The sequence below is a fragment of the Schistocerca nitens genome, chromosome 2, assembly GCF_023898315.1.
Source record: "Schistocerca nitens isolate TAMUIC-IGC-003100 chromosome 2, iqSchNite1.1, whole genome shotgun sequence".
NCBI lineage: Eukaryota > Metazoa > Arthropoda > Insecta > Orthoptera > Acrididae > Schistocerca > Schistocerca nitens.
Window position 1 is genome coordinate 997,224,950 of NC_064615.1, and position 22,808 is coordinate 997,247,757.

A 22,808-nucleotide genomic window follows, 5' to 3' on the forward strand; every position below is an offset into this window, starting at 1 on the left:
TGCCAAAATAGAAAAGCATATAGAAATCTTTGCACCCTATTATGGTGACAACAGGTGGTTTCCTTTCATCCCGGGTTCTGAGCGACCTGGTCTTCCTTTGTAATCTTCCTCAATTGATCCCTTTCTTCTCCCCAAAGAAGGAATTAATAGTTCTGAAAGACAGAAGCATTCATGAATTTTTACATGTGCTTACTGGCACAACTGATACTTCACCTCTTTGAGTATGTACTGGCCAGCAAATCTGTCTCAATAATGGTGTTATTTCCATTCAACTCACATGGATGGTGTCCCATAGTCCTTCCTTGTTCTCACTCCAACACTACACAGAGCCTTCTATTTCACCATCACACCCACAGTCTTTTTACTTCTCTCCGTTTGCACCCCCCCCCCTCCGCCCACCCCCCTCCCCACCCTTGGTCAACCTCTCGACTGCACCTAGCCTCTCCACCCACTCCCCACCTTGTCCCTGTGTGCTCCCACAAGCAGCACTTCACAATTCCTACCCCTACCCTGCTATCCCTCTCCTTTGCTGCCCCAACCTCCTCCTTATCCCAATCACACATGATTGCTTCTCTCATTATAGCTGTTGCTCGCAGCCTGGCCTCGGCAGCCAGAGACAATGGTCATGGATGTGAGAGGAGTTAAATTGTGTGTGTGTGTGTGTGTGTGTGTGTGTTTTGTGCCTGTCTGCGACTCAACATCTCCACTACATGGTGAGTAGCAATCTATCCTTTTCATAATATTGCCAATATGACGAAAAACATTATTATATGTCGAGACTTCAATGCTGACATGGGAAAAACATCAAAAACAAGACAAGATTTTGAAGAACTGCTAATATAGTATACTACTGAGGCAACAATATCTGCAGCAACAGGAGTGACTTCTCAAAGTCAGGCAGTTATTGATGTCATCATTACTAATATTAGTAGATGTAACTATGAGTCACGTGTAGTCCAAATACTAACATCTAATTATCAGGACAGCTGATCTGCTTCTGTAGAAGCACTGACATAGTATCAGAATCAAAACGAGCAAGAAAAGAAATCGGAATCATCAGTGAGCAAAATATTAACACCCATGGAACAATATTAAGCAGGGAAACATGGAAAGAAATCCTATAGGTGCAGAATTTAAATGAAAAGTATGATTCACTTATCATAACGATTAAACACCATTTTAATGTAGCTTTCCTCAGATGAGACACAGAAAGCTGCAGAATTAAACACAGTAGATGACCAATGAAATAAGAGAACTGCATAGGAAGCTGCAGGCTCTCAGGTGGATGGGCAAAGCTGAAACTATAAAATACTACTAAAGAAGTACAGAAAAACAATAAGAGAGTCAAAAGGAAGGGCCATCAACACCACCATAATGAACTCAAAAACAAGATAATGTCAGCTTGGAATGTAATTAATGGTGAAAAAAAGGAAAAAAATGGATCAAACAAAGAAACAGAGACCAGGTCAATGAAAACAGACAACACAGTGGTTACAGATAGTAGAGAAATAGTTAACATACTTAGTGATAACTATATAAATGTTGTAAAAAACTTAAGAATGGAAGAAAATTGTCCAAACAAGAAGTTGCTATGGTATCAAAAAGTAAAGCAGAAACATATTCTTGAAACCAGTCACAAAAGATAAATTAAGGATAACTGTACAAAAACTGAAGTCCAAGAAATCAGCTGGTCCTGATGAATATCGAATCACATAATACAGCTAGTAATTGAGCAAATAATCACACCATTGCTGGACATAGCTAACAACTCTTTCAGATACGGAAATTTATGCACAAAAAAATGAAGACAAACGTGGTAGTGCCATTGCACAAGAAATGGGATAAGGACAATCACAGAAACTACAGGCCAGTTTTTAACTGATACCAGGTTTCTCAAAAGTCCTGGAAATGCTTATGTATAACAGATTAGATGAGTATCTGGACAAATATTCTTACACCATCATTAGCATAGTTTCAAAAAAGGTAAATCAACAGAATCAGCGATTGCCAGTCTGACAGAATAGATTATACAGTCCTTACATGAAAAAAAAAGTTGTATCCGCAATGTTTCTGGATCTCTCCAAAGCATTTGAACCATTGGCTAGGAAATACTGATACAACAATTGTAAAACTATGGCATGCGAGGGCGAGCAGGGGAGTGGACAAAATCATACTAATTCAAAAATATTTATCAACAGGAAATGCATATCAGTCAGAAACCATAGCCATCAAATATAGGGTGTCGCTATTGTTGCTTCATCTGTTTGTTTAAAATATATATTTGTTGATGAGGATGAGAAGAAAATATTGTATGAAGATGGCATGATGATACTGAACAGTGACCAAAATGTGGAACAGCTTGAGAGAAGAGCATACAATTCTGCAAACATCTCAGCTCAATGGCTCTTGGAAAATGGACTGGTTATAAGCCTAACCTAAAAATAAAGCCTATGTATACAGGGATCAGACACAAAGAGGAAATGGGCACATGGGTTAAGTGGTAGCAGCAGCAGCAGCAGCTTTATTCATCCGTAGATCTCTTTTTACAAGGATATAAGACATGACAAAGTATTTACCAGTTTAGACCAATTTAAAATAAGCTAATTCATATACACATATATTTACAGACTTAGAGAGAATCATTAGAGTTACTCCTGGTATACAATACTTTTTTTACAAATAACTTATTAAATAATGTAATGCCACACTGTTCACTCATATCTCACTACCAGTCACTGCACACACTATACACACATTGTTTCATGACACTACACACACACACACACACACACACACACACACTGGTGATCTCTGGGCCATTTTCTGTACCGCAACTTTCCATTTGATAACCTGAAAAACTGAGTCAGCATCCCTACATAATGAGCTCAGAAAGAGGAAGAGGTGTTAGTATTGTGCTATGCATAGCTTGGGGGTAAGTATTTTAGAAAGGAAAAAAGAAGGAAAAAAACATAAGTGAAGGTGTTATGTGGAATGTTGGATGTTTTATTATTATTATTATTTATTTGCATAACTTTTCTTATCCAACACCTACTCTGTTATATCTAAGTAATCCTTCAATGTATAAAATGTATTGCATAACAGGTACTTTTTAGCTGCCTTTTTAAATAAGTGTATTTTTGCAACTTTGTTGAACTAAGTCTGGAAAAGTAGAATCCACTAGACTCTTAGGGTATTACTGTGGATAATGAACTGAAATGGAAACAAAATATTAATTCTGTCCATTAGAAACTCAGCTCCATCATATTAATAATGAAACAGCTGTGCACACTATACTGTCGACTCTTTGATCCATACCTTCAACATGGAGTGACAGTGGAGGGGGGGACTCATACATTCAGGAAACAAAAAGAGTGTTCACATTACAAAAAAAAAAAGCAATTAAGATAATTTTAACACTTCTCAAACATGTAGAAACTGCTTCAAAAATTTAGGCATTTTGGATTTAAGTTATACATCTCTGTACATAGATAAAACAATAATATATGTCACAAAAGAGTGGATTACAAATACTAGTGTATACTCCCACAACACAAGGAGGAAGAATGACATATGAGGCATACCCCACCAACTGACAATGCTTGAAAAAGACCTCAATACTTGGGTATCAAATCACTCAGAAGTCTTCCTACAAACTTGCTTGGCAATGTACATGAAACTAACTTTCCAACGAATTTCAATTAGTCTCTTGTGGAAAACAAATTTGTATGTATTGTTATTTATAATCAATGATGTTACAATGCAAGAAAAATGGTTAGGAAGTGTCTAATAATGGGTGCTTTCTGTTTTTGATATGTCCTGTATTACATTTAAATTTACTATATACGAGGTAATCCTACAGCATTCAATAAAATACAATTCAATTCAATGTGTCCTGCCATGAATTCCATTTCTGTGCCAACCCCTTCATCTCAGAGTAACACACCCTCCCTATGTCCTCATTTATTTACCCTGCAGTTTTCATGACCCTCTAGCACCATGGAAGTTATTTTCTGATATCTTAACATACATCTATTATCATGTCCCTTCTTCTTGTCATTGTTTTCCGAATGTTCCTTCCTCCACCAATTCTGTGGAGAACCCTCTTCATTCATTATCTTATCAGCCTACCTACTTTTAACATCATTCTATAGCACAAAATCCCTAACACTTTGATTCTTTTCTTTCCTGGTTTTTTTCCAGTCTATGATTCATTAATACACAATGCTGAGCTCCACATGTATATTATTAGAAATTTATTCCTCAAATTAAGGCCTATGTTTGATACAAGCAGATTTCATTCATCCAGGAATGCCCTCTTTGCCTATGCGAGTCTGCTTTTTACACTCCCCTTGTTTTACCCACCACGTGTTAGTTTGCATGCAAGGTAATGGAATTCATTAACTTTTTATAGTTCATGGTCACCAGTTTTGATTTTAAGTTTATCACTAATCTTGTTTCCACTATACCTCATTACTTTCATTTTCCTTTTGTTTACTCTCAATCCATGTTTTGAACTCAGACTGTTGATTCCAGTCAACATGTCATGTAATTCTTCTTCACTTTCACTGAGGATAGCAACATCATCAATGAATCTTATCATTGGTATTCTTTCAACTTGAATTTTAATTCCATTCTTGAAATTTTCTTTTATTTCCATCATTGCTTCTTCAATGCGTAGATTGAACAGCACGAGTGAATGACTGCATCCCTGTCTTACACCTCTTTTAAACCGAGCACTTCGTTCATCGTCTTCCATTCTTATTGTTCCCTCTTGGTTCTTGTGTATACTTTTCTTTGAATTTTGAACATCTTTCCCCGTTTATCATTTGTCTTTCTTTTCTCATAAAGAAACATTAATATTAAATATGTTAAAATAGAAGGAAATTACACATCCACACATTGCACGTGTGATGGAGTATAGCAGTTGTGTAGTACACTGATTTCACAAACTTCCTTGATATTTCATCCCACCTGTATATAAGTCTTTTCTCTTCAGTGATTTACTAATTGATTCAATGTCCCCTTGTGTCCTATTGTAGCACAAGATAATTTTTTATGAATACGAGATTTTTACAGTTCTGCTTACTTGTCTTTTTGAATGAAACTTTGATCTCACACAAGAAATGTTAACATAAAATGTCTGTTAAATATTTTGCATAATTCTGATGGATCATTAACAGTTTCATCCAGTTACGGAAGAGTTGCTACATGTTAAGCACCAACTTTCTGTCCTGATACCTTATTTGCAACTGACCATACTGTTATTAATTTTGTTCTTTTTGGAGCTACTTATTCTCTTGGGGGAACAACTTGTTTTTGCCTGTCTGAAGAAAATTGTCAGTATTTTGCGATCTCAGAAGGGTCTTTTCTTTAGCTACACAAATTGGCCTTCCTATGAGTGTAAAATAATAATAGAAACTTGTGCTTGCTGATGACAAGCACAGATATCAAAGATGCAAACTTCACCATACTACAAATCGCCCACAAGATAACTAAAGAAGCCTCAACACAATTCACAGTAAACATTTTATGTCATACCTCACAGTAACAATTACATACATGTGGGTCATTCTATGTCAGTTCAACCAGGGGCTCCAGCTCATAGTCTCAGATTTGACTAAAATTCAGTACACTAATTCTACCATGTGTGGAACACTCGTGTACAAAGTATTAGTTTCCCTTTGCCAATTAGTTCCAGAATTATAACTTGTGAAAGAAGGTGGCGTGACCCGGAAAAACTGCAACCCGCATCTGGCAATCTATCTTCAGACCCAACTTCAGGTCTTAATAACTTTGGAACTATTCCGCACAGTCCAGTGAAATTTTTACAACCAAGTAACATCCATTTAGAGAACACACTCCATGAATCAAAACACCAGCAACAAATTTCTGAGGGAAAATAAAAAATTCCAAAATGTGATTTAAAAATATAATATGTTAAAAGGTACATATTGTAGGTGCCCTCTATGCCAAATATAATTCCCTCAAAAAAGGGTATAAATTTTTTTTGTGGTAAGCTTAATGTGGCCTAAACACACACAGAACTCCTCATGTCCACATCAGTCACAAAAACTGAGTTACATGCACACGAAAATACAAAACTTTGAAAAATTACCTGAAAAACATGGGTTTTTGAAGTGTGGTAGCACAAAAGGGAGAAGTGGTATCCAAGCCAAATTTCACACACTGCATAAGTAGACCATAATGATATATATCTCAAAATTTCAGCATGTTATTGCAAGACATTTGTGTACAATGGAAGTTGACAGATGTATTTGGTGATGTGGCCATTATTCCACAACACAATTTTCTAAAAACATATTGTAAACTGTTCTGCCTCTTCTTATCCTCTCCCACAATTGTTTAATCACTAAGCAACCTATCATTAATGTTTACTGCACCTTTACTGCTAAAAACCAGTCGATTGTGCTTCGAACATAAGTTCTCCCACACTTTAGCTACTGTACTCTGTACATTGAGTGGCAAATTGTACTATCTTCCTGACACTGTGCTAGGAACTGTAACTGTCATAAGAATATGTTCAAAAGGAATCCAACACCTGTCTGCCAAACGTGGCCAATGAAATGATCTTGCTGGTCCCATGAAGTTCACAAATACATCACCTTCTGCTTCACAGCACTCTCCAACACATCCTAAGTACCATTTGTCATCATAAACAGCAATACCATAGCAACCTGGTTGTATGTTGCTGCTTTTGCTTCTGAATCCTGAGTCAGACACACTGTGAAGAGACATGTTGTGCATGAACCTATAGTTATAACCGGACAGTCTGCTCATCTGCACATTGTTAGAGTCCACTGGAGAGAAGTGATGATGGCTCCTTGTGCCTGCAACAGTTTTAACGTGTTCTAGTCTGCTTTTTAGCAACTCTTCGACTGATTTCACCTCATCTTTTGAAACATAGAATGATTGTATGCCAGAGATATTTTTCTGTACCCAGATAAATAATTGAAGAGGTGTTAGAATGTGACCTTCTGTAGGGTGCTGCAGACTAGCTCGTGATGCCATACGCTTAATGGTAGCACCAATACCATCACATACATTTTTACCATAACTTGTTGTGAAAAAATTCCATTCTGTGTGAATCTGAAAATCATGGTAATGCGTGCATAAATTTTTGAGATTTTTACAGTTTTTGTACTGACTAGCTGCCCCATCACTGAAGTATTTCGCAAAATGTATGTGAGGCAGCTTGTTTTTCACATATGACATGAATGCCAAGACACATCACCTGATTCACCTACATAGTAAATCGCAAATGGCTGGAGAGTTGCTTGACTGTTGTCCCAATGGTATCCTTGGATGGCATCTCGAACTATAAATGCATAATTTTCAGAAAAGTCCAGTATTACTGTAATTTCATCTTGTTTCAAATTATCCTTTCAAAACTGGAGATAAGCTGATTGTGCTGTTGCTGAGAAGCTGTGTGTGGTCAGTTTGTCCATTTTTTGACAACACATTTCAACAAAATCTTCCACTGTACTTTGCTTTGATTCAAGACTTGTGCGATCCATGTGTGTCCATTGTTTATAAGAAACAAGTTCATCGTCATCCACAAGGAGTTCACCATACAATTTGTTATTCATGTGTTCTGCAAGATTTGTCTTACCAGGACACTTTCCACACCTGTGTATCATGCACTGGTAGGGACTGATGTCACACACTAGCAGCTTCATTGCACCTTTGTGATTCAGACCAGAATCCTTTATAGCAGCAAACATCAGCTTAGCATTTTGATGGGTCTCACATACACAAACATTGTGTGTGCCCCTTGCACTTACAGGCACAACCCATTTTGGCCGAAGACTGAAAAAAAAAAAAAAAAAAAAAAAAAAAAAAAGAGAGAGAGAGAGAGAGAGAGAGAGAGAGAGAGAGAGAGAGAGAGAGAGAGAGAAACCTACTTTGGTATTGGGATACATTTCCTTGAATTCTACATATAGTTCTGATATGTTGCATAGCAACAGTCTTTTTTGCATATGTACACATACATTTCCCATTTTCACCGTTACATAGTCTTTTTTCCAGGCATTATTCGGCTGTACTCATTATTTTCACAAAACTCCGACACTAGCACCTTTATTTCTGAACTCAGTTGCTTACCATAAGCCTGCTGAAGTTGTGGAATCACTCCTTGGGTTGCTTTTATTTTCCTAGCTTGCTTTACTATATATGTAGAAACATTGAATTCCTTTGCAGTGTAGTCAATAGACCAGCTGGAAGGTGCAAGGGTAAGAATAGCTACTTTTTTCTGGTGTGTGGATATGGCACATTTTTCTTTCAAATCATGCACAATTTTGTCCAAATCGGAGCATTTCTGGCATGATTTCTGTTCCTTTGCAGCAGACAGTTCTTCCTCTTCCACCATTAGTGTGTCAGCTATTTTGTGTTTTAATTCCATTTGAGCTTCTTGTAGTTCTCTTCTACCATAGCTGGGCCTGTCTCTTTTCCCAACTTTGTGTGTCTTCATGGGAGACAAACCAAGAGCAGTCACTGAAGTATTTAATTGTGCTCATGCGCTGTGGTTGTAGGTGGCTGATACTCTTCTTCATCACTGTCATGTAAATTATCAGAATATTCTTCATTTTTTAACAGTGTGACACACCTGGAACATAACTTTTGTCCTGGTTTCATGTTAAGTCTCATGCACTGATTCACTTTCAATACTGATTTTATATCAATTTCTCTGAGACTATACTTCACTATCTTCTTATGAATCCGAAATGGATCAAAACAACTTCTTTGTAGGAAAGAATACTTATCCAGAAACACTTTCATATGATGATAACAAGCACTAAAGTTTCCTGGAACTGTACTTCTTGTGCCCACAGGATGTATCCCGGATCTCCATAGCAACAAATCTTGGTCCGATTCATCCAGATCATACAGTACAAAGCGAATGCCTTATTTTGTTCCATATGTTGTTTTATGACATTCAGATGCTTGTGCTCTACCAATACTGCAACTTGTTTGAACAAATGCACCACTAGTACACTCTTCTGCCTCCATACTGACTTTCCACAACAGTACTGACCAGTCTGAACTAGAATCCCAAAAACATGATAACCTGTAATTGTTGCTTGTTTCCTTTGTTGTTCCTGCCTAACAATGACTCATTCTGTCCCTGAAAACTACCATTGTTTAACTTTCTGTTGCCTAATGGTTCCCAACAATTGCTGCAGTTTTATCTGAAACAAGCTGTCTGCATCATCACTATTACTTGCTAAATCGTGTTAAAAGAAACGTAACCAAATACATCTCTGTCATCTTTTATTGTACATAAATGCCTTGCAATAACAAGTTGAAATTTTGCCACATATTATATTATGGTCTACTTATGCAGTGTTTGAAATTTGGCTTGGATATCACGTGTCCATTTGTGCTACCACACTTCGAAAATCCATGTTTTTCAGGTAATTTTTCAAAGTTTTGTATTTTCCCTCAGAAATATGTTGTTGGTGTTTTGATTCATAGAGTATGTTCTGTAAGTGGATGTTACTGGGTTGTAAAAATTTCACTGGACTGTGCGGAATAGTTCCAAAGTTATTAAGACCTGAAGTTGAGTCTGAAGATAGATTGCCAGATGCGGGTTGCAATTTCCGGGTCAAGCCACCTTCTTTCACAAGCCATAATTCTGGAACTAATTGGCAGGGGAACTTAAAATTTTGTACATGAGTGTTCCACACTTGGTAGCATTGGTGTGCTAAATTTCAGCCAAATCTGAGACTATCAGCTGGAACATTTTTTCAAATTGGTTGAATTGACATTGAATGACCTAAGTAGAAACCATCAGTGTTCTCAAAATGGACAACAATGGTAATACATTAAATGAAACATGATGTCTATATCCCTTAGTTTTAAGCTGGACAAGCAAGATAAAATGGAATTAACACACAGACAAACTAATTAAGCAGCATGCTTCCGAATGTTTTGCACTTGGAAGTATTCCCCTTGTGCTTCATAGGTTCTTATGTCTAATATTGGATTCTGTCGTAGAAACTGCACAATACTGCAATCAGTTAGCTGTGAGGCATCTTCAGGTGATAAAGCTTCCAAAACTGTAGCAAACACTACACATAGGAACCATTCCAGCAGTTATTACATCAGGGAAATCTCAAACAGCTTCTCCCATTGTGTATTTGAGAACCAGAGTGCTTATTTTCACTCTCTGCCATCTTTTGAGTTATCTTCTGATGCAAAGTGGCTAACGTAAGTAGGTATTTATTCAGCATGAATAAGAATAGCGCATATGTAATCAAGCTTATTGCAGAGCCTCTTCAAATATCCAAGTTCTTTCATTCATTTCTAAGGCCATTCCTCCTCATAATTTGACTATGATACCTATATAGGTGACAAACTGCATTGGAGGAAGGCCGTGTTGCCAGTGTTCAGAAAGGGAATGCTGCAAGTACGTATCACTCGAGAAAGAACTATGATTAGGTGCTGCTAGGCCCGACCACCTGACTCAATGAAACATCAATCACAAAGTTATTTTAATTGAGGTATAATGTTGTTTATTACTATTACCTCTTTCGTAGCTACTTGGACGACATGATGGCCAATCAACAGGTGTTGCACTGTTGTGCCTCTTACCATGTGCTGCATATTTCCAACAGGATCAGTATTTCATAACTTGTTTTGTTGTTCTGATATTTAAAACAGTTTTTAACTGTAGTCTCACAGCAAGAAGTGTAGATGTCCATTCAGTACAAAATATGCATCATCATCTGTTTAGTTCACCATTTCATAGTTTTTAACTGTAGTCTCACAGCAAGGATAGTAGATGTAGAATCAGTAGAAAATACACATCATCATCATCATCATCAAGTTTATAGTAAAATTACGAGGTATGATACACTGTTTCATCAAAAGCACTGACATTGAAGAACTGAACTGTACTATGAAATGCCAAAAGCTGGTTTTACAGAATAATATTAAGTGCTTTGTAGATCCTTCAAATGTTCTGACACTGAATCGACAACAAAGCCGTGTAGTGTACACTGAAATGCTATCTTTGGGCAAAGAGCAAACAACAGTAAGTTCTGAGAGTCCATCATTAGTCACAATGATATGGATCACATATCCAATAACAGCTCCCCAATAAACAAGCATATGTCTCAAAAATTTGTACAGCAGTCAACCAAACCATGGACACATCAACACTGAACTAATTGTAGTAATCAGCTGCACTCAAGATGTGGCTGCTGAAAGGCCACCACAGTCAAAGCAAAGGGTTAATAATAACCGGTTTCAGTGGTGTCATGAATTACATAACAAGATAGAAAAATAATTTACATAGAGGCTGCCACCTCCTATAGCCTTCAAGGTGGGGTTTTGCAAATATTCTGAGCTGAAGATTAACAAACTTCCATTACACACAATACAAGAAACTGGGACTCATGAATTAAAAACCGTATTCAACTAGAAATGTCTACATAATATTTGATTATATAACTGTTCTATGATATATATCAAAGTGGTCAGGCATTTAATGAGAAATGAGTTAAACAGCAGTTATATAACTCAGGAAGGAAACTTTCCTGCTAATTTCACTACATAGTTGGCATTTTTTCCCAGTAATCAATACACTCCGTATTCCTGAAAGTTCATTGTAGGGCCTAAGGATATGATAAAAGGCACGAACAAACTTATGCTCTCACTGCCTGCTCTTCATGCAACATAAATGATAGTACTTTAAAACTGAGTGGTTCATATGTGATGGGTAAATTAATAGGGTGGAAGAGTTGAGGCAGAAAGGAGGGGGTGGGAGGGAGGGGGAGATAGATAGATAAGGGAGTCAATGCTGAAGCCATTGAAGACAGAACAATACGTAAGAAGAGAGCAGAATGATCCATCCATATCCATGGTCTTAGCAAATGAAATGTCCTAATTGCTGCTGTCATACATCATTGGGAAGGAGGGTGTGTGTGTGGGAGGGGGGGGGGGGGAGGGGGGAAAGAGTGGAAAGGGAAGAGAGAGAGAAATGTAGCTTTCTCCACAAGATGATTTATTGATAAAAATCTCAAAACATGTACTTTATACAAAAATTTTAACTAAAAATATCACTGTATATGATATTACAATATTCAACAAATAAGTCTTTATAAAAATAAATCTTGTGCACTTGTGCTGTAATATAGAGGATGAATTATAGAGCATTCAGTATCCAGAGCCCCAACATTTTAAGAAAATCTAACACATCATTAAATGAGCCTCTAAAGAGATCTTTCCAAAATATTTCCTTTTGAGACATTCTCAACAATCCTGAAGCACTGAAATGTGTAAATCTTTTCCATTTACAGTACTTGGTTTAAAAAAAGTTCTTGCTGATCTGCAAGTGAGCAAATGCAGGAATATCATGTGCAGGAATAATAATCCACTATGTATAATTTACAGCACAATACTGCATTACAACATTAATGGTATGCTTAACAACTGTTTGTTACCATGCAATCACAGCATTGTTTCCAGTCACAATTACACACAGCATACCAGCTTGATTGAAATATTTGCTGTAAAGGAGCCACTGATGTCACATATCATCAGGATAATGTCAACCATTAAACATTATATCCACTAAATACATTTTGTACTGATGTAAGTAGATGCACTTAACATAGTATAGTATTTCCACCATCAATTTCACAACTGAATAAATGTTTGAACCTACCTTCTAAACCAGTGCATTGAAATATAACTCCTTCAAAGCAATAAAACAAATTATCTCAACATGGGCCGTTACAGTTAATATTACACTCTTTCTGACAGTAGCATAATCTATTAAATATTTTAAACTATTTGTTGAGTTAATTCTTGATTACATTGGGGTGACAATATTTACTTTCTAAAATCTCCATAAAATCTTTATAAAAAACACACACACGCACAGCAAAAGTAAGAATTAAATACAAGAAATACCATACAATGTATGTGAAACTGTGGCTTATCTGCTATAATACAGAGCAATGCTGTTGATAATGCAAACTGAATATAACAGACTGCAGTTACAAAGATGAACTTCCTAACCAGCAGCTAATTTTTTTCATCATCTCCAGGACTTTTTTGAGAAGTTACAGCTTTTGATTATTTCCTACCTTTTCACCTGTAGAAACTTTCAAACCTTTCCACTTCCACGGGCATAACAGGCGGGTCAACGGAAGCGTTCAATTCCACCCGTCTGCTTTGACCCATGACATAAGGGTGTTGTGGTGTGCGACGTCATTACGGCGCGGAGTTTTAGTTGTTTGTGTTTGTAGATGTCGTCTTGTGTGTGTGTGTGTGTGATGGCGGGCCAAAATTTGTTGGTGGTAAGTAATTGTTTTTTGGGCCTATTTTTCTCAAGTTGTAATGTTTTGTGTATTGAACGTGTTTTAATTTATGTAGGGGTGTTTGAGTTTTTGATTTTGAGGTGTTGTGGTTTTCGTTTTGTTTTACGTAGCTGTAGGGATTGGTTTTTTTTTAGTATAAGTAGTTATAGTTGAACTATATAGATCAAGGGAAATGACCGATTCCAATTTTCGTATTTTTATACGCAAGTATACGTGTTTTGTACTGTCAGCTGTGGCAAAGGGAAATATCTGATTCCAATTTCCATAGTTTTTGCTGTAGGCGTTGGTGTTTTGGTATCGTCAGCTGCGGTTGACCTATATAGGTCAAGGGAGGTGTCCTATTTCCTGTGGATTTTTGTAATTATTTCTTTTGTTCGTCATCTTGTTTGTTTTGGGACCCCCACCCCCCCTTTTTTACTGTTATATTTAGCTTTTCCCCTCCCAAAAACCCGCAATTTCCTGCAGTTGTCCCGTTAGTTTGATTGTATTTTTGGAGGGAGATGTTATTGTCTTATTTATACATATTTTTGTGTTTGTTGCCGTGTGTATGTAGTGATATCATATGCGCCATATTGCAGATGCTTAGAATAGACATTTCCGCCATGTTGATGATGTCATGGGTCAAAGCAGATAGGTGGAATCTGACACTTCTGTATTCCCTAACAGGCTATGCTGCTGGTAATAGACTATGCTGCTGCTCATCAATCCTACAGATTCTGTCAAAAGCTCAAAGGGGTTTCTTGAGGAAACCAGAATGGGGATAGAAAAGATAAATAACATATACATCATTCATTTCTCTTTTATATATGAATCTGCATTTCACTTACAACCACTGGTGACTCTTAATAAATTTGGGAAACACTAAGGACCAGCTCTCACATGGGAAAATATTTTTAAACAGTAGCATGGCAATGATCACTAAACATGTCATCACCTACAAATGGACTGGGAACAAAAACCACTCAAACATTTTCCTCCCACTATTTATCTGTTCTTATTTTCAAGTTTTCTTTCAACTATGAATAAATTTGCATATCTTCACTGTCTCATACTTTGCCCTATCTCTATATCAAATGATACACACTCTTTTCTTGATCTATTTTAGACGGAGGTGCGTGGGTGCAGGAGGGAGAACTATAATCTGCTTTGTCAGTGGAATGTAGCACAGATACTTCAGCTCTTTCCAAATGAGTCATATAATATCAACAAAATGAAAGACACTCCCCATCACTCATTCTATAGCAGAGTTAATGTAAGAAAATCCCCGACAGGTGGTTCCACTGTTATCAGCATTCAACTGCGACACACAAATGGCTGCAGGCGAAAACAGTAGCTGACTAAGAGCTGTGACAGTACTGAGACGTTGCCATGGATACGTATACAAAATCATGTTACATTATTGGTTGAGCTAGGCTCGCAAAGCTGCTGTGCCCAGCCTGCTGCAGCTGTCAGTATCAACTATAGCACAAAAAATTAAACCTCAGAACAAAATTTCAATATTCAATGGCACTACCTTGAATTCTTACAATTTCTTTAGATTTAAAGAGAATGAGCTGGAAATGTGTACACAATGAACTTCACTGCCTCAGTGCCACAATAGTGACAATTATATTGTTTCCTCAGTACTCTGCTACAGAGGTATATTATTAAATATTTTTCTACATTAATGGACAATCCGGAAGTTGTATCATCCATAATCATCTTATTACCAAGCCCACATATCTTTGTTCAACTGCAATCTTATTTAAGACAATGTAAAAGGTCTCTGGCCATCAACATTGACAATTCTATTATTAAAGAGAATATTCAAATAATTTAAACCATTTTACAAATTTAGCTAAGGTGTTCTATGTAACAACATACTCAAATGTTAACGAATGAATACCATTTACAGTCTTTCACATGAGTACTAAAGCCCATCACTGAGAGTGTAACAATGGTAAAACAAGTTCTAAAACTAAGAATAATATTGCAATACAATAATCTTACAAGCAATATGTCAAAACTTCAGGCACTGACGGTTTCTCATAGTTCACCTTAATGAGATTCCTCTTGCTTTGTAATACTATAATGAACACAAAAGAAAAAGAAATATCACCCAATAAAATAAAAAAAGAAAATGAGGCAGTCTTCTCATTTCTCTTTTAATAGGACGGATCGGTTTATCACTTCATGTAACTGTTAATGCTTTATTAAGCATAATAAAATTCTCTGGAAATATAGTCAGAAAATACTAGTAAAATTAAGGTTCTTCACAACCACAACTTTTGCGCGTGGTGCAACGAGTTCTAGTTGGCTCTATCTTTCTTTGAGAGATAAATATATTATCTTCACCTAGCAAATGAGATTCACCTAAATTGTACAAACCTGAGACTCTAGTGTGCTTACAGCTGTAGTAAGTACTTTATCGGAATGCCTTAAAGAAACACACAAGATGCTGTACTACACTAATACAAATACCAAAGCAAAGCAGCATATGGTGTGGTTGATAAGAAGTTGCTGAATTGCAACCATCTTTGCTATCACATGTACAATATTCCATGAAAATATTGTATGTCCCAGTACGCATCAGACAGAAGCGCTCATCTCCAGCAATTCCAACTTCTCCTACATAAGCACAACTACGAAAGTATCTCCATTCCCCATTAACTGTAATCAAAAAGAAACAAGGTTTTTAGATAATATGCTTATGTCTCGTGTGAGGCAGAAGACAGTCACTTGTAATTCAAAATCATGCTATATATCACTGAACAATGTATCTTAACAGTCTAAATAAATAGCATTACCTTTCTGCCTTATCTTCCTGCACATTTTTGGCCTAATACCCTTTAAATGTGGAAGATCTGGTTCTTGCTTGCAGTCTGTTATGGGAACAGTGCTATTATCAAAAGGATCTGCACATTTTGGATCAGTATCAGAACGACATTCCCAACATTTAATGCCAGTGCCTGAAATTTAAGTGTTCCAAGTGTTTGAGTTGAAAAACCTCAAATATTACAACTTAGTAGTAATAAACTTTCCACGATACAAAGCAGCATTCCACAAATATTGATAATCTGATTGGAAGCAAGGTATGGACACAGTGAATGTGTTGATTAAACAAGCAAATTTTTCATTTCCACATGAGCACTAAAAACACGAAAATTTATAGTTTATTGAGCTTGCATTTTATTTCACTAGTCTACAAAATACAATATAACGAATCGTACTGAGTTCATGGGCGGTAATGCTTCCTCTGGCACCGTTATTTGGAAAGTAATAATTACAATTCTATCAAACCAATGGGGAATTCCATACATCAATAGTACGCAAATGCAAACATCGTGAGCAAGAACATACTTTGGTGACAATCTATTTACTGTATGTCTCTCTCTATAAGTAATAACGAAATATGCTCATAATGGAACAATCTCTGTGAAAATAGGACGCCACTATCCCATGTAATTAACACTATTTATTGATACGACTCGACTGCACACTACTTGTGAAACATTCGGGCAGTGTTCTTGATACAAACATGAATTTTCCAAGTATTCTCGCCAGAAAAGCATTCGAATCCAAAACACATTCCTATCAATGAAACATTTGTTTTCAAGAAGTCGCGAGTACCTATTTCAACTTTCTGCTGATTTCGGTACTTACTGGGCTCCACAAGTAATCCTAGCAGCACAAGAAGCGCACAGCACTGAAAAATTTTCGCCATCGTGCAACGTATCAATCATACACAACAGAACATAACAAACACGCCCCAAGTTTCACGCCAGCATTCAAACAATCCTGCCCTGTCACGTGACACTTCGTAAGCGTGCCGCCCAAGCTTGGCATCCACACTCCGCAACGTCTGTTCAGGATCAAGTGACTGATCACTGAACTGTCAAAATCAGAATGCAGCAGAGCTCGTTGTACACCACACAGCGTTGCATTTTTAACGAGCATTTTACCATTCTGCATCTTGACATTCGAGGTGGAAAACAGACGAAATATAAGTTATTCAAAAATTATCTAAAGCACAATTTCGAGACGACGTTGAAGCAAAGCTAACTACCTTTAAGAAAAAAATCATAGAATATTGATTAAGTCAAAGCCCGTAACATTCTGAAGCCATTGCGTTAATTGACAAGTAGCAGTAGTATCCAGGAGCGAATCGTTCTTAGGGGCCAGTATGTGTATTTTTTCGGTATTTTATTATACAGTTTCAGCGTGCATGATTTTCGTGTATTAGACGTGAGAGAGACAGGTAATCAGGCCCATTGCAGAGACACATGATGTTACTCTGAGCTGCAGTATCTGGGCCGTCTTGTTGCTACTCCTCTCTCACCCCCAACCTCAGCACATCCTACCGCAGGGAGGAACCTGTTTTCCTTTCCCCACTCCAATCATCCGGAGCCAGGGCCAGCATCAGGTGGGCTGTACTCCCTCTATATTTCTGGCTATGAAAACTGCAGTCATACTGATGTGAGCATGTTGTTTCCCTTTATGCACCTCGCGGTAGAGTAACTTAGGGCCATCTCGGGCAGGCCTCTTGGACGGACCAGCTCACGCATACACCTCTTTCCTAGCATCCCCGCAAACTGAGCTTGGTTCAAATGGCTCTGAGCACTATGGGACTCAACTGCTGAGGTCATTAGTCCCCTAGAACTTAGAACTAGTTAAACCTAACTAACCTAAGGACATCACAAACATCCATGCCCGAGGCAGGATTCGAACCTGCGACCGTAGCGGTCTCGCGGTTCCAGGCTGCAGCGCCTTTAACTTCGCGGCCACTTCGGCCGGCGCAAACTGAGCTGTCTGTCATGTTACCACTCTCCTCTCCGTGCCCTACTGTCTGCACGTTTGCGACCAGCCAGCTTCGGTCCGTAGCCCGAATTTTCACCCACATTACTTAAAGCACCTACTTGTGGTTGCTATCACATACCTTAGTCCCGGATTGTAGTTAAGCGGCGCATCAGAGCAAAGTGCAGGTGCGGATAGGGCAGCTGCCATAGTGCTGCATCGTGGCCGGGTATAAAGGGACAGGGAGCGGCGCAGTAGCAGGCACGCTTGGTTGACTGCGTAGACGGTAAACGTGCAAGCCGGCCAATCTGCAGCCTTTCTCGAACGATTTTAAACAAATTGGTCGGAACAAAAAAATTATTCTCATAGCCTTATTCGTCAGCTTCATGAAGCACTGCTTATCGTTCCATTAATCGTCATAGTTACTGTGATACTTCAAAATTAAGCAAGCTACTGCAAGAAAATCGATAGTTCAAACCCGTATCTTGCCATTTCGATTTAGGTTTTCCACGATTCCCCTAAACTGATTAAGGCAAATGTCGGGATGTTTCCTTCAAAATGACACGACCGCTTTCCTTCTCCATCCTTCTCTAATCCAAGCTTGAGCTCGGTCTCTAATGACCTTGTTTTCAATCGGATGTTAAACACTAATCTCCTCCTCCTTCTCCAAAATCGAATAGTTTGCAATGAAAATTAGAGGTCGCTATGAATTTGCGTTTGGAGCATGTTAGGTCATATGTTGCTGCACCTCAAATGTAGTTAATATACTGAACTATTCTTCTAACTTGGGATAGGATCTATAACTCACTCCATCCTCTAGTAAATGGATGGTATATAATGCACTCCATTCCACTTGTGTACCCAGATGATAAAGTGAGGATTATATATTTATAACACCCCTGTATCTGATACGTAATTTGAGATCTTGAAACAAATATTATTTTGTAGAAAACTGACATTCTGAGCATGTGGCTTTGTACAAATATAGGTTGGCTTTTACAGAGAAGATAACAGCAACCAGCCACTTGGGAAAGCTAATATAAAATGTACCTTAACGCGAACGACCCGCCTGAAGATGAACCTGAAACTTGGAAACCGGTAACGGCGCTATTTAAATAAATAGATAACATTATAAAAAGTGGCTGGTTGCTGTTATCTTCTCTGTAAGAGTCAACCTATATCTTTAAAAAAAATTTTTGGTAAATACATTGGTGTCCAAAATTAAAGCAGCAAACCGCTATTTCCCTCTCCGTGTCTAATTCATGAAATAATCATACAAACTGACAACCAGATGTTCATGCAAACGTGTTCTGCATGAAAGATGGCATTCCTGCCAGTGGACAGCTATGCCAATGATGACGTCAGGGCACCTGTGAAACGAGGTAGTGTTTGCCGGGTAGCAACACATCCACAATAACCGCGTATACAGTCACAGACGGTGCCTACCTGACTCTCTGCAGTGGAGGGCTATAGAAGGAAAGGAAGTGGGACAGTTGCAACCTGATTTGTCCCAATGGCTTAATGAGAATCGCTCTGTTGTTTCTCAAATGTGGCGACGGTTTATAGAGACCGAAACGGTATCACGAAGACTAGGGCAACTAGCATGTGAGCTCGCAGAATCCACTGGATGTGTTGCATCGAGACAGACGGTGTGCAGAAGGCTTTGGCAGAGTGGTCTTTATTGTCTGAGACCTGCTGCATGTCTACCTCTGATGCGTCTTCACAGAAGGGAATGTCTAGAGTGGAGTCGTCAACATGCCACCTTCATGGTCGAACAGTGGGCCAATGTTGTTTTCACAGATGAGTCCCAATTTAGTCTGGAGAGTGATTCTTAATGGATTCGCAACTGGAGGGGAGATGGAACACGATTTCGGGACTCAAACATTGTGCAAAGGGACCGATATCGACGAGGATCCCTAATGGTGTGGGCAGGAATTATGTTTACCACTCAAACCCCTCTTCATGAAATTGTGCCGGTGAATCAGCAAGGTTTAACTGCTGTAAGGTATCATGACGAGATCTTGGGACCTGATTTGAGGTTGTTGCGAGGTGCTGTGGGACCAGACTTCGTACTGATGGACGATAATGTTCGATCTCATAGAGCATGGGTGGTTGATTTTTCTTGAATATCGAAGAAATTGCATGCGTGGCGTTGCCTGCTAGCTCTCTCAATTTGAATCCCATGGAGTATGTCTGGAATGCACTAGGGAGATGGCTTGCATCACATCGGCATCCACCAACCACTCTCCAAGACTGCGAGAAACTCTGCAGGAAAAATGTGCGTTATTGCCTCAACATGAGACTGATGACATCATTCACAGCATGCCCCATCGTTGTCAAGCCTGTATTGCTGCCAGATGTGTTCACACGCATTACTGAGCACATTAACCAGCTTTCGAAATGTGTGTGCAAATCTGTTGGAGAAAACGAAGAACATTTTTATCTGTCGTTATGCATGTTGCAGTTGTGTACGATCTATACTCTTTACATTGTTTCTTCTGTACTAACGCCTGTTTATACTGTTTTGTGGCAAAATAAACGCAACCTTGCAAAATTTCTGTATGTTGCTTTAACTTTCGAGTGCAGTTACACACAAAGAGGAGAGTGTGTTGCCACATGGCTACTGTATGCAACTTCCTTTCCTAGTGCGATATACAACTTAGTACAGATTTTTTTCAATGGAATAATGTAATTTTTTAAGGGTCATCGGCAGCTGGTGAAACGAGAATTGCTACAGGTTCCTAGAAACAATAAGAAGTTTTCGAAACAAGGCTCTGACATTTGCAGTAGGATTCATAACCATTGTAAGAATTGCACAGTCAATTAAGTCAATTACAGAAGTGTTGTGGGATTGCCTCCAGCCAGAAAATGAGTGCCTCCTGAAGATGATGTTCTAAATACTGTGAATGATTTATACAACATACAGTACCTTCCAAATGCAGTCGGTCATGTTGACAGAAAACACATTCGTCTAAAACATTCAGAAAATTTTGTTACAGTGTTTATAACTATAAAACATTTTCATTCAATCATTCTGGAAGCAGTTTCAGATCCTCACAGGAAATTCGCTGTAATCGATGTTAGGTGATATGGGAAGGAAAGAGAATATGACAGATTTCATTCTTCTAGTGTATTTCGCTTGATGCAAGAAGAAGAGGTTAATATACTGCCAGGCTCTCCACTGATTTTTGTGTGTTCATTGGAGATGAGGCATATACATTGTTGAGTCAATGGCTCTGAGCTCTATGGGACTTAACATCTGAGGTCATCAGTCCCCTAGACTTAGAACTACTTAAACCTAACTAACCTAAGGACACCACACACATCCATGCCCGAGGCAGCATTCGAACCTACGACCATAGCGGTGGCGCGGTTCCAAACTGAAACGCTTAGAACCGCTCGGCCACACCGGCCGGCTGTTGAGTCATCATTCCAAGTCTTACAGTTGATGGGTTTGAGATCCAGGGAAAGAATATTTCGACAAACCCTTTTCCAGGACTTGACAATAAAACTGAATGTGCTTTTGGAATGATGATCGCTAAATAGAGCATATTTGGAAAGTCAATACAAACATCAGCAGAATTTGCTGACGATGCTGTGAAATTAAATGTTCTCCACAACACTGCCATTGGTCTAGAAGGATTTCTGAGTGTCGACGAGCAACATACAGTAGTTCTCTACAAGGCCCTTATCAGACAGGACGAAACTTTAACAGAGCTTCAAATGAAGCTGTCCAAATGAGATGGTTTTTAAAACTTTTTCTCACATAATAGAACACGATTTACATTCATTTGTCAGCTATGCTACTTCATCTTTACTGTCGCCTGTTGTTTTAAGACAATGAAAAAAATAAGAAATTAAGGAAATGTGTTCTTTACTTGTGGTTTGTAATACTGCTGCCACCTTATTACATAACTTGTCCAAAATGAATCAATTGTGATGATACGTATTTCGCTGGTTCCATGTAAAAACAACAGCTGTCAACACTTCCCGTGATGCCATTTACTCAACAGTACAACAAAAGCAACATAAAGTCAGCAACAGTAGTGACTCTGCTACTGCTCTTGGTGGTGCCCAAACTCTGCCGGAGTTACTTGAACGCACTGCTCGACACTCTCAGGGACAAACATTTTTCATTCACTCAGCCCTATTCTGTGCCACTGTGCTCTGTGTTGCTCTGCTTGTAGTACAAATATAATCACGCACTGAGCAGCATTGGTTTGTCTCTGCAGCGCTGCTCTTAGTATGCGACTCCGTTTTACTATAACTGCAACCTTACTGCATTCCTCTCCCCTGCCCCATTGCCATTTGTCAGAGAGATGTGTTTTTTCGTAATTTTGGGAAAATATTTTTTTGGGCGAACTTTTTGGGACACAGAAGCCTTGAGGAAGTTTTTGGAGAAGAAAATTTCGGTACTGGGGAAATTAGGGATGTATATTATCTGCCTAGCCTTATTACCAATTCCACCTCTGATATTTTAGTTCAAACAAAACGTACTTGAAAGTTTTCTAGATATTCATTAGATGTTACTCTCTCTTCAAATCAATCGATACAGCTTTCTTTTTGTGGGAGACGTTACACTGTGGCCTGAGCGTAGCAGGGTGGGGAGCGCTAAATGCTGTATCCCTTGCAGTGTGCAACACAACGCTGTTTGATGATACGACGAGACTGTCCTGGTGACAGGCATTT

The 22,808-nt window shown here is 38.4% G+C and overlaps 1 protein-coding gene across 1 annotated transcript; it reads right to left on the reverse strand.

Annotated features, from left to right (window-relative positions):
- Positions 1-12,039: 12,039 nt before the first annotated feature.
- Positions 12,040-17,196, reverse strand: LOC126237320 (protein quiver). The gene is made up of 3 exons (XM_049947289.1): positions 16,989-17,196; positions 16,133-16,294; positions 12,040-15,995 (listed from the first exon to the last, which is right to left on the reverse strand). Exons 1-3 carry the CDS (start codon positions 17,047-17,049, stop codon positions 15,751-15,753), a joined length of 468 nt encoding a protein of 155 aa, XP_049803246.1. The 5' UTR covers positions 17,050-17,196; the 3' UTR covers positions 12,040-15,750.
- Between the last annotated feature and the right edge of the window lie 5,612 nt (positions 17,197-22,808).